This window comes from Galeopterus variegatus, unplaced genomic scaffold (assembly GCF_000696425.1).
Source record: "Galeopterus variegatus unplaced genomic scaffold, G_variegatus-3.0.2 Scaffold5951, whole genome shotgun sequence".
In the NCBI taxonomy this organism is placed as follows: Eukaryota; Metazoa; Chordata; class Mammalia; order Dermoptera; family Cynocephalidae; genus Galeopterus; species Galeopterus variegatus.
In genome coordinates this window covers 20,654-33,333 of record NW_007732062.1, presented here as the reverse complement: position 1 = coordinate 33,333, position 12,680 = coordinate 20,654, and the positions used below count along the sequence as shown (strand labels likewise).

Genomic DNA, 12,680 nt, shown 5'->3' with positions numbered 1-12,680 from the left:
TAGGAAGTTCTCAACCGGAAGTTTCGCCTAGCGGCCGCAGCGCTTCCTGCTTGGTAACTAAGGGCGCGGGACGGTTGCTAGGGCTGTGTGGCAGCCCCCGCGGAGCTGTGCGTGCTTCGGTTTTACGCGGGTGAGGCCCGGCCGCGCTACGAGAAGGCGGGTCTTTCCTCTGCACAGTGTCGGGGGTCCCCGTCAGTCTGCCGTCATGACTAGCGAATTCCTGGCGGAGCTGCATTGGGAGGATGGGTTCGCCATCCCGGTGGCGAATGAGGAGAACAAGATACTGGAAGATCAGGTGAGGAGGAGGCGAGGACGGCGCGGGGAACGAGCGCGGGTGTGTTGGGCGCGGTTTCTGTCCGGCAGCACCGCCCCAGCCCTTCACTTCTCTCCTTTCCGTCCCCAATCCCGACTCTTCTCTGTCTAACGCTCTCCGCGCTATCCCCCTCTTCCCTTCCCCTGCCCGACCTTTTCGGTAATTGTTAAGCATTCTAAATTTTTATCGAAACAGTAATCGATATTCAGTGTTTTAAAGCCCGAATCATTACTTCCTTCCTCTCGCCCACTCCCCTTACTCTTTTCTAGCCTCTGGGCAGGAGAGGAAAGGCGGGTTCCCGCGCCGGTGCTTTCCTCCCTCGAAATTAAGCGCTGCTTGGAAAAGGGACTTCAGAGGTTTGAGTAGCAACAGTCATTTGCGCGCGTTTATAAACAAAACACGTTTTGGTTTATTTCTTTGTGAGTTTCTGCTGTGATGTTTAAAGCTGAAAGTGACTTGAGATGTTTTCAAGAAGGACATTCTAGTAAGAATGTAAAACGTGCAGTTTAGAGTTTTTCAAAGTGACAATTAAGTTGTCATAGATTGACACAAAATATTTTACGTTGTAAGGATGAATTTAAGCCAACTGCAATTCATAACTTGAAAAAATTGCAACCGGCTTAGCAAACTTTTAAAAGCCTTTAGCAGCCAGTCTAAAGTCCCATCCCATGGTGATATGTTGTGTGAAAGAGGGTCCGAGAGGAACGGATGATGCTTAGACATTTTTATAAAATAGAACAGATAATTTTCTCTCTTCTGACACATGAAAATGAAAATCTCTTGACTCTGTTTTGGGAAGAATGAAAACGCTTTTTACAGCATTCTGACGTATGAACGTATAACTAATTTCAAAGGTCGCATCTTATAAAATAGAACAGATAATTTTCTCTCTTCTGACACATGAAAATGAAAATCTCTTGACTCTATGTTTTTGGAAGAATGAAAACGCTTTTTACAGCATTCTGACGTATGAACGTATAACTAATTTCAAAGGTCGCATCTTTTTTTTTTCCAAAGAAGGACAATATTAGGAAATATAAGAGATTTATCACTGAGTACTGAGGAATAATAATATTAAGTATCCGTCCCTAGGTTCAGATCCTACATACCAGCCCTGATCCTTTTTCTTCTTCTGCAAAATGAAGACGAGTATAATAATTACCTCATGGGGTTGTTATAAAGCTCTAAGGACATAATGTAGGTTAAAATTCCATACAAATGTTAGTTTTTAGTATTATTGCTATACTATTTAAAAAAATTTTTTTTCCAGCAGGCCAGTATGGGATGCTATACTATGTGTCTTACAGGATTTAACATACATATATTAGCTATTTAAAACATTTGCAAAGCAGTAAAAAGAAGAAAAATGAGATCGTAATTTCTTCATCTTAATAAACTGACATTAAAAAGGCAACTCTTGTAAATTTAAGATAGCCAGACAGAAAAGAAAAGTATAAAATAAACATATAAGATATTGCATCCTCAAAGTTGATCATAGAAGTGACTGTCATGGCATTAAAGAAATATTTTAGACATCTTGGTATACAGATACACAGAAAGAAGAGACAAACAGGAGGATTATAAACATAGAATCCTGTTATATATGCTGTTTTTAACAGCAAGCATATATAAATATTAACTTAATTTAAAGCATATGAAGTTAATTTAAATAATAACTTTAGTATTTGGGAGAAGAAAAAGAAAGGAATTGTTGAATTTCAGGTAAATATTGCTTGGATCACTAGAGGCACTGATCGCTAAAAAATTCTTATAAGGCAAGAAAAACTACTTAAATTAAATGGTTAAATTATTATTTTTAAAAACTCTATGTTTCAATTATGGACAGTACTGATTAACTACCTGCTTTGAAAAATGAAGAAATTAGCACTCTTACACTTTTCCACACTTCTTTTCCCATTTTAAAAATTATGGTTTTATTTGTATGTTATCAAGGTTTATTTTATTTGCATTTGGTTCAGTGTCCTTAATTTATCACAAGTGTTTAGTCTTAGTTTTATATTTAAATTGATTTATTAGTTTGCAATGCAGCCACTTTTATTCAGTCTATCTTTTCTTGATTTTTCATTTTGTTAATCTTCTGGCTGGCTGTATTTTATCCTTAGGTGATTGTTTCAAGAAAGGTGCATGGTACTGTGCTTTTTATTCCTTGCATTCCAGATTGTCAGTCTATTTCTATGCATTGCCTGCTTTAAGTTTATATACCTTAAGTCAGAATATGGGATCTTCAGGAAATTCCTCCACTTCGTCCACCACCCCCCTTCTCTAGAGTCCTGTGTTTTCCAACAAGGACTGATTTCCCCACAGGTCTATTTCACAACTGTTAACTTAAGAATTCCCTTTATATCTCTACTGAATTGAGGCTTTATTTTCTAGGTCACATACCTTCCTTCTGGTATTCTTCGCTTATTTTGATAGAATACTTTCTTATGTCTCCTAAGAGGGTTGTGTCGGAGGTAAACACTCTGAAATGCTTGAATCTTTGAAAATGTCTTAATGCTTATATTTGATGATAGTTTGGCTGGGTAAAAAACTCTAGGTTGACATAATTTTTCCTCAGAATTTGGAATGTATTGACCTGTTATCTTGCAGCAGTGTTGGTTAGTAATCTGATGTTAGTTTGATTTCCATTTCTTTGTAGGTTAACTTTAAAAAAAATCTCTGGAGGCATTTACGGTTTTATCTTTCCATAGCATGTTTTATTTGGAAGCTATATTGATCAAGTATATTTTCAAGTTCTTTGCTTATTGCTTTTTTATAGCAACATAGTCTTGTTTTAGGGGTATAATAGTTCCAGTCTCTCTGTGTGTGCGTTTGTGTCTGTCTGTGTTTAGTTCTTTTATTTTGTGTCCAGAATTATCTGTTTTCTCTGGGATCTTATTTGTTTATTTTGATATCTTTCACATAATGTAAGTTTTCAATAAATATTTGGTGATCCTTATATGTCCTTTCAATTTAAGAAGGAAGCAATAAAATTTTGTTTGTGAACTCCATGGTGAAGGGCTTGTCAACTTGTGGAGAGTTAATCATTATGCTTTTATTTAAAAAGCAGAAGTTTCACTTTGGGGACATTATGCAATGATAAAAGGCATGATTGATGAAGCAAATAAAAGTCATAAAGATGTATGTACCAAACAGCACAACAGCTAATTACATAAAAAAGCTATTATAAATGCAAGTAAATACAGTTGTGGTGAGATACTTCATTAATGACCTCCTCGGAATTAGACAACTCTAATAGATAAAAATAAGGATCTAAAGGATATGAATAATACAATAAAAATAAAAATGTACAGAATGTATATCCCTTGAATAGAGAATATGCACTTTACAAAATATGTCAATAAAACATTTACAAGAGTGGCTTGTGTACTAGACCAAAACAAAAACTTTAATGTATTAAAAGTGGATAATAAATCTTGAAGGCATTATGCTGAATGTAATAAGCCAGACACAAATTGATAAATATTATATGATTGCACTTATATGAGGTACCTAGAGTAGTCAAATTCATAGAGACAAAAAGTGGAATGGTGGTTGCTGGCACTGGGGGAAGGGGGAATGGGGAGTTAGTGTTTTATGGGTACAGAGTTTCAGATGGGAAAGATCAAAGTTCTGGAGATGGATGGTGATGATGTTTGCACAACGATATGAATGTACTTAATGTTACTTAACTGTATATTTAAAAAATAGTTAAAATGGTAAATTTATGTTGTATATTTTATATCATAGTTAAATCTTTATAATCTCTAAAATGCTATACAAATAGGTCACATTCTTTGATTGTAACCCATAGAATTTATAATAAATAATTTAAAAATATTTTTAAAATTATTTATTAAATAACTAAAAATGATCCTCGATTTGAATAATACTTAAAAGATTAGTTAATTTTAGAAATTCATATGGGCATTTAAAGAAGCAAAGTGCGGGCCGGCCCGGTGGCGCACTGGAGAGTGCGCCGCTTGGGAGCGCGGTGGCGCTCCTGCCGAGGGTTCGGATCACATGTACAGACCAGTTCCCGCTCACTGGCTGAGCGCGGTGCGGGCGCAACACCGAGGGTTGCGATCCCGTTGCTGGTCCGATCCCGTTGCTGGTCCGATCCCGTTGCTGGTCCGATCCCGTTGCTGGTCCGATCCCGTTGCTGGTCCGATCCCGTTGCTGGTCCGATCCCGTTGCTGGTCCGATCCCGTTGCTGGTCCGATCCCGTTGCTGGTCCGATCCCGTTGCTGGTCCGATCCCGTTGCTGGTCCGATCCCGTTGCTGGTCCGATCCCGTTGCTGGTCCGATCCCGTTGCTGGTCCGATCCCGTTGCTGGTCCGATCCCGTTGCTGGTCCGATCCCGTTGCTGGTCCGATCCCGTTGCTGGTCCGATCCCGTTGCTGGTCCGATCCCGTTGCTGGTCCGATCCCGTTGCTGGTCCGATCCCGTTGCTGGTCCGATCCCGTTGCTGGTCCGATCCCGTTGCTGGTCCGATCCCGTTGCTGGTCCGATCCCGTTGCTGGTCCGATCCCGTTGCTGGTCCGATCCCGTTGCTGGTCCGATCCCGTTGCTGGTCCGATCCCGTTGCTGGTCCGATCCCGTTGCTGGTCCGATCCCGTTGCTGGTCCGATCCCGTTGCTGGTCCGATCCCGTTGCTGGTCCGATCCCGTTGCTGGTCCGATCCCGTTGCTGGTCCGATCCCGTTGCTGGTCCGATCCCGTTGCTGGTCCGATCCCGTTGCTGGTCCGATCCCGTTGCTGGTCCGATCCCGTTGCTGGTCCGATCCCGTTGCTGGTCCGATCCCGTTGCTGGTCCGATCCCGTTGCTGGTCCGATCCCGTTGCTGGTCCGATCCCGTTGCTGGTCCGATCCCGTTGCTGGTCCGATCCCGTTGCTGGTCCGATCCCGTTGCTGGTCCGATCCCGTTGCTGGTCCGATCCCGTTGCTGGTCCGATCCCGTTGCTGGTCCGATCCCGTTGCTGGTCCGATCCCGTTGCTGGTCCGATCCCGTTGCTGGTCCGATCCCGTTGCTGGTCCGATCCCGTTGCTGGTCCGATCCCGTTGCTGGTCCGATCCCGTTGCTGGTCCGATCCCGTTGCTGGTCCGATCCCGTTGCTGGTCCGATCCCGTTGCTGGTCCGATCCCGTTGCTGGTCCGATCCCGTTGCTGGTCCGATCCCGTTGCTGGTCCGATCCCGTTGCTGGTCCGATCCCGTTGCTGGTCCGATCCCGTTGCTGGTCCGATCCCGTTGCTGGTCCGATCCCGTTGCTGGTCCGATCCCGTTGCTGGTCCGATCCCGTTGCTGGTCCGATCCCGTTGCTGGTCCGATCCCGTTGCTGGTCCGATCCCGTTGCTGGTCCGATCCCGTTGCTGGTCCGATCCCGTTGCTGGTCCGATCCCGTTGCTGGTCCGATCCCGTTGCTGGTCCGATCCCGTTGCTGGTCCGATCCCGTTGCTGGTCCGATCCCGTTGCTGGTCCGATCCCGTTGCTGGTCCGATCCCGTTGCTGGTCCGATCCCGTTGCTGGTCCGATCCCGTTGCTGGTCCGATCCCGTTGCTGGTCCGATCCCGTTGCTGGTCCGATCCCGTTGCTGGTCCGATCCCGTTGCTGGTCCGATCCCGTTGCTGGTCCGATCCCGTTGCTGGTCCGATCCCGTTGCTGGTCCGATCCCGTTGCTGGTCCGATCCCGTTGCTGGTCCGATCCCGTTGCTGGTCCGATCCCGTTGCTGGTCCGATCCCGTTGCTGGTCCGATCCCGTTGCTGGTCCGATCCCGTTGCTGGTCCGATCCCGTTGCTGGTCCGATCCCGTTGCTGGTCCGATCCCGTTGCTGGTCCGATCCCGTTGCTGGTCCGATCCCGTTGCTGGTCCGATCCCGTTGCTGGTCCGATCCCGTTGCTGGTCCGATCCCGTTGCTGGTCCGATCCCGTTGCTGGTCCGATCCCGTTGCTGGTCCGATCCCGTTGCTGGTCCGATCCCGTTGCTGGTCCGATCCCGTTGCTGGTCCGATCCCGTTGCTGGTCCGATCCCGTTGCTGGTCCGATCCCGTTGCTGGTCCGATCCCGTTGCTGGTCCGATCCCGTTGCTGGTCCGATCCCGTTGCTGGTCCGATCCCGTTGCTGGTCCGATCCCGTTGCTGGTCCGATCCCGTTGCTGGTCCGATCCCGTTGCTGGTCCGATCCCGTTGCTGGTCCGATCCCGTTGCTGGTCCGATCCCGTTGCTGGTCCGATCCCGTTGCTGGTCCGATCCCGTTGCTGGTCCGATCCCGTTGCTGGTCCGATCCCGTTGCTGGTCCGATCCCGTTGCTGGTCCGATCCCGTTGCTGGTCCGATCCCGTTGCTGGTCCGATCCCGTTGCTGGTCCGATCCCGTTGCTGGTCCGATCCCGTTGCTGGTCCGATCCCGTTGCTGGTCCGATCCCGTTGCTGGTCCGATCCCGTTGCTGGTCCGATCCCGTTGCTGGTCCGATCCCGTTGCTGGTCCGATCCCGTTGCTGGTCCGATCCCGTTGCTGGTCCGATCCCGTTGCTGGTCCGATCCCGTTGCTGGTCCGATCCCGTTGCTGGTCCGATCCCGTTGCTGGTCCGATCCCGTTGCTGGTCCGATCCCGTTGCTGGTCCGATCCCGTTGCTGGTCCGATCCCGTTGCTGGTCCGATCCCGTTGCTGGTCCGATCCCGTTGCTGGTCCGATCCCGTTGCTGGTCCGATCCCGTTGCTGGTCCGATCCCGTTGCTGGTCCGATCCCGTTGCTGGTCCGATCCCGTTGCTGGTCCGATCCCGTTGCTGGTCCGATCCCGTTGCTGGTCCGATCCCGTTGCTGGTCCGATCCCGTTGCTGGTCCGATCCCGTTGCTGGTCCGATCCCGTTGCTGGTCCGATCCCGTTGCTGGTCCGATCCCGTTGCTGGTCCGATCCCGTTGCTGGTCCGATCCCGTTGCTGGTCCGATCCCGTTGCTGGTCCGATCCCGTTGCTGGTCCGATCCCGTTGCTGGTCCGATCCCGTTGCTGGTCCGATCCCGTTGCTGGTCCGATCCCGTTGCTGGTCCGATCCCGTTGCTGGTCCGATCCCGTTGCTGGTCCGATCCCGTTGCTGGTCCGATCCCGTTGCTGGTCCGATCCCGTTGCTGGTCCGATCCCGTTGCTGGTCCGATCCCGTTGCTGGTCCGATCCCGTTGCTGGTCCGATCCCGTTGCTGGTCCGATCCCGTTGCTGGTCCGATCCCGTTGCTGGTCCGATCCCGTTGCTGGTCCGATCCCGTTGCTGGTCCGATCCCGTTGCTGGTCCGATCCCGTTGCTGGTCCGATCCCGTTGCTGGTCCGATCCCGTTGCTGGTCCGATCCCGTTGCTGGTCCGATCCCGTTGCTGGTCCGATCCCGTTGCTGGTCCGATCCCGTTGCTGGTCCGATCCCGTTGCTGGTCCGATCCCGTTGCTGGTCCGATCCCGTTGCTGGTCCGATCCCGTTGCTGGTCCGATCCCGTTGCTGGTCCGATCCCGTTGCTGGTCCGATCCCGTTGCTGGTCCGATCCCGTTGCTGGTCCGATCCCGTTGCTGGTCCGATCCCGTTGCTGGTCCGATCCCGTTGCTGGTCCGATCCCGTTGCTGGTCCGATCCCGTTGCTGGTCCGATCCCGTTGCTGGTCCGATCCCGTTGCTGGTCCGATCCCGTTGCTGGTCCGATCCCGTTGCTGGTCCGATCCCGTTGCTGGTCCGATCCCGTTGCTGGTCCGATCCCGTTGCTGGTCCGATCCCGTTGCTGGTCCGATCCCGTTGCTGGTCCGATCCCGTTGCTGGTCCGATCCCGTTGCTGGTCCGATCCCGTTGCTGGTCCGATCCCGTTGCTGGTCCGATCCCGTTGCTGGTCCGATCCCGTTGCTGGTCCGATCCCGTTGCTGGTCCGATCCCGTTGCTGGTCCGATCCCGTTGCTGGTCCGATCCCGTTGCTGGTCCCCGGTCCGCTACGGGGGCAACACTGAGGGTTGTGATCCGTTGCCGGACACGGAAAAAGACAAAAGACAAAAAGAAAAAAAAAAAAAAAGCTGGCTGGTTAGCTCAGTTGGTTAGAGTGTAGCTTTATAACACCAAGGTCATAGGTTCAGTTCCCTGTACTGGCCAGCCACCAAAAAAAAAAAAGTTAGTATTAAAAAACATGCTGTTTTCTTATATATTTAATACCAAATGCAGTGTTTTAAATAATTTCAAATGGCAAATTATAATTTAATATTTTTTTCTAATTTACTTTAAAAAGTATTAAAAGTCATTTTATTTATTTATTTATTTTTTTGTGACCGGTAAGGGGATCGGAACCCTTGGCTTGGTGTCGCCCGCACCACACTCAGCCAGTGAGCGCACCGGCCATCCCTACATAGGATCTGAACCCGCTGCCTCGGCGCTCCCAGTGCTGCACTCTCCCGAGTGAGCCACAGGGTCGGCCCTAAAAGTCATTTTAGAAACAAGTTTTCATGCAGCTATATACAAACACATTAGATTAGCTTTTTGAGGTTAAAAGAAAAGAAAAATGTATTTTATTTTATAGTTGTTTTAGATATTAAATAATTGTGTTTATAATGTAATAATATTTAATGTTAGATATTATAACAGCTTTTAAATTAATAAAATGATAATAAGTATTTTTACATGTACTCACATAGGCACTGACCCTGCAATTAGAAAGACTAACTTTGGAATGTAATCAGAGAAGAAAAGTACTTGACCATGAACTTACAGAGACTCTAAGTGCACAGGTTGGCTTAATGAAGGTTTCTATTTCTTAATTTCCAAGGTGATATTTGCAAGAGCACTTAAATTCACAGAAATGTTGTTTGCTCTCTGTTTGACAGTTGGAATTGGATAAAGCAGCACAAGATTTTCGTAAGATTCATAATGAAAGACAAGAACTCATTAAACAGTGGGAGAACACAATAGAACAGATGCGGAAGAGGGATCAAGACATAGATAACTGTGCCTTGGTAAAGTAGCTGTTTGGTCCTTGAAATGTTCAGTTGTGTTTGTCTCCTTTGTATTTAACTTATTATTTCCAATTTAAGTCACATTGTTATTTGAAAGTCCCATTTGTAGCAGGATTCAATCATTTTGGTAAATGTTTTTGAAAGTTGACTGTATATCCACTTAGAAATATAATTTTATGAAGATTATTTGCTTATAGAAGACAGGATTCTGCCATCTCTTAACTGTGGAGCAATAGAGAGTCAACAGAGAGTGTTATTGCAGTAAAACCAATGCTCTGACTTACATATGGTTGTCCAAGGCGCCTTGGACATGTATGCTATTTGGCAGTAAGTTACAGGTGTAGAGAAATGAGCCTCCTTAGATAACCAAGAAACAAACAAACAAAAAGCTTAAACTGCAGTAAAGTTTCACTTCTGAAGCTGGGGCACCAATAATGACATAGAAGCTTAGAAAGGGGTCAGAAGCTCAGAAGAATCAATAACACAGACCTAGTGTTATTTATCTCTTGTTAGTTTCAGATGTAATTTAGGAGACTATTTTTGGGAAATCATTATGGAATGAAATCATTGTGAGTAAAAGTGGGAAGATCAGGAGGAGTTGGGAAGGAGAAGGAATTGAGAAGGAAAGAAGGCAGCGGAGAAGATATGTTAAATTCCATTCTGAATCTAGTCTGTGGAAAGGCATTTCAGTTACAGTACTTTGTGTATTCTATTTATTACTGTGTCTTCAAGACCAGCAAAAGGCCTGAGTGAAGAAATTCCTATTGAAACCAATAACTAAATTATTTTCAAAAGATGGAAAAAAAAAAAACTGGTCTGTGAAATATTTGAAAAATTTCATTGAAACCCAACTTTCTATGTGAAAGATGTTCAACACTGTTACATTTTTTTAGGATTACCCTTTGTGTATAAAAGCTTAACTGTTTTTTCATCTCTTTAGCCAAGTTCCAGATAGATAAAAGAAAATATAGAGACTGTTAATGATATAAGTTTATAGATACTAGTGTGTAACATATTAATATTTTGTTTTTATTTATATAAGAATTCTGTCTTTTAAAAAATACTCTCCTAAGAAGTTTTGGTAAAATAAATACTAGATATAATAATGGAAAAATAAAAACCAAATTCCTTTTAGTTTTGTCATTTTAAATGTATATTTAAGTAAATACATTTGTTTTAATGCAGGCATTAGCAAGGATAAAGCAGGAAACAAGAGAAAAAGAAAGTTTGGTTAAGGAAAAGATCAAGTTTTTGGAAAGTGAGATTGGGAATAACACAGAGTATGAGAAAAGAATCTCTGCTGCTGATCGTAAACTTTTAAAATGTAGGACGGAATATCAGCACCACGAAACTAATAGAAGTCAACTGAAGGATGAGGTAGGTCACCTAAAAAGATTGGTTGTGTATTCATGAAGAATTACTATAAAAATAAGCATAAAACCTTTCCTTTGATTGAGGAACTGCCTTCCAGTTCTTTTTGTTGCATTCCTTCGTTTTGTAGAACTATAAAGATACTCTGATTGAGCCCCCGAATGGCGAGGCACTAGGGAGTGCCGTTCACATCACAGGTGGTGTGAAGGACTCCCCCAGAGTTGTTCAGTGCCCAACTTGCCTGCCACAGATGGTGGTCTGCAGGGGACCTGAGGCCAAATGCTCTTTAGTGGTCTAGATGAGAAATCATAATGACAAGAAACAGGCACATGTAAAGATGAATATTGACATAATATTATGAGTGAGTGAAACTTGAAGTATCTTCCCAGTGCTTCATGTGTATGTAGGTGATGGTTTAACTGTCAAATTCTAGGTGAAGCTACTGAACTTAAGTTCAGCTTCTCACTTTGTTAGATAATATTTCAGTATGGTAGCAGGATAATGTGATAAAATATCTTGAAACAATAAGAGAGAACAAAACTTTCCCTGCCTTGTTCTTTTCTTCTTTTTCAGGCATATATGTCAACTAGACTATTCCTTAGGGAGAGTGAGTGATTCTCTTTAGTTACCAATAAAGGGATCTTTATGAAATTTCTGGTTTGAGGCCATCTTATCTGAAGCTACTACTGTTTAGGTGGAAAATTGGAATATTACAGAGCATTTTATTCTGTAAGGTGCTAATCTTTTTTTAAATCTCTGATAGAGAAGGAAAGATTTTTCTTCTGTCCAAAGAGAATAATTACATAAGATTCTTGAAAAGTAAAACAAGGGAATTTCTTGCCTAAATTACATGTCACTGCTGATAGCTCATTCTTAAAAATTTCAAAGTTTAAACCAATTGCAGAAAAGAATGCAGGGATTGATTGACTCATTAATTCTTTCCTTCATTCATAATTTATTTATTGAGATATAATTCACATACTATAATTCGCCCTTTTAAAGTGCACAATTCAGTGATTTTTAGTATCTTCACAGAGTTGTGAAAACATCACCACTATCTAATTTTAGAATGTTTTTGTCACTCCCCTAAAGAAACTCTATTTCCCTTAGCTGTCAATCTTTATTCCCTCCTTCTCCAAACCCCTAATAACCACTAATCTACTTTTGGTCTCTATGAGTTTGCCTATTCTGGATGTTTCATATAAATTAAATTATATAATATGAGGGATCTTCAAAAAGTTCATGGAAAATGCATATTATGAAAAAAGTATGCACGGATTTCAAATTTTTGCACCAAAATAAACTTGTATTAACTTGTTATAACATGTCTGGACAGGATCTAGTTTGAGGCAACAAAAAACACAAGGCATCAGTTTGAAAAGAGCCCCTATCAGAACAACATGAATTCTGCTAAGGTTGAAGCAATAACAAACATCAAATTTACAGTGAAGCTTGGGTGAAAAAATAGTGAAATCACTGATGCTTTATGAAATGTTTATGGAGACCATGCCTCCCCACAAAATCAGCAGTTTTCAATGAAGCACTTGTTTTCAGAAGGGATGAGATGATGCTGAAGGGATGAGATGAAGCCCACAGTGGCAGAACATCCACACCAATTTGTGAGGAAAAAATTAATTTTGCTCATGCCCTAATTGGAGAGGACCGATGATTAACAGCAGAAACAATAGCCAACACCATAGACATCTCAACTGGTTCAGCTTACACAATTTTGACTGAAAAATTACAGTTGAGCAAACTTCCTGCTCAATGGGTACCAAAACTGTTGTGCCCAGTTCAGCTGCAGACAAGAGCAGAGCTTTCAATGGAAATTTTCAGCAAGTGGGGTAAGATCCTGAAGCATTTCTTTGAAGAATTATAAAAGGAGATGAAACATGGCTTTATCAGCATGATCCTGAAGACAAAACACAATCAAAGTCTTGGCTACCAAGAGGTGGAAGTGATCCAGTCCAAGCAAAGGTGGACCAGTCAAGAGCAAAGGTCATGGCAACAGTTTTTTGGGATGTTCAAGGCATT

At 44.5% G+C, this 12,680-nt stretch overlaps 1 protein-coding gene across 1 annotated transcript in view; it reads left to right on the top strand.

The window, feature by feature from the left end:
- Positions 1-205: 205 nt before the first annotated feature.
- LOC103605640 (coiled-coil domain-containing protein 39-like) overlaps positions 206-12,680 on the top strand; it is a gene marked incomplete at its 3' end in the record, with an annotated part of 22,882 nt that continues 10,407 nt past the window's right edge. The window contains exons 1-4 of the mRNA XM_008590264.1: positions 206-295; positions 8,958-9,050; positions 9,147-9,275; positions 10,461-10,652. Coding sequence (XP_008588486.1) covers positions 206-295; positions 8,958-9,050; positions 9,147-9,275; positions 10,461-10,652 — 504 coding nt within the window. The remainder of the gene's footprint in view (positions 296-8,957; positions 9,051-9,146; positions 9,276-10,460; positions 10,653-12,680) is intronic.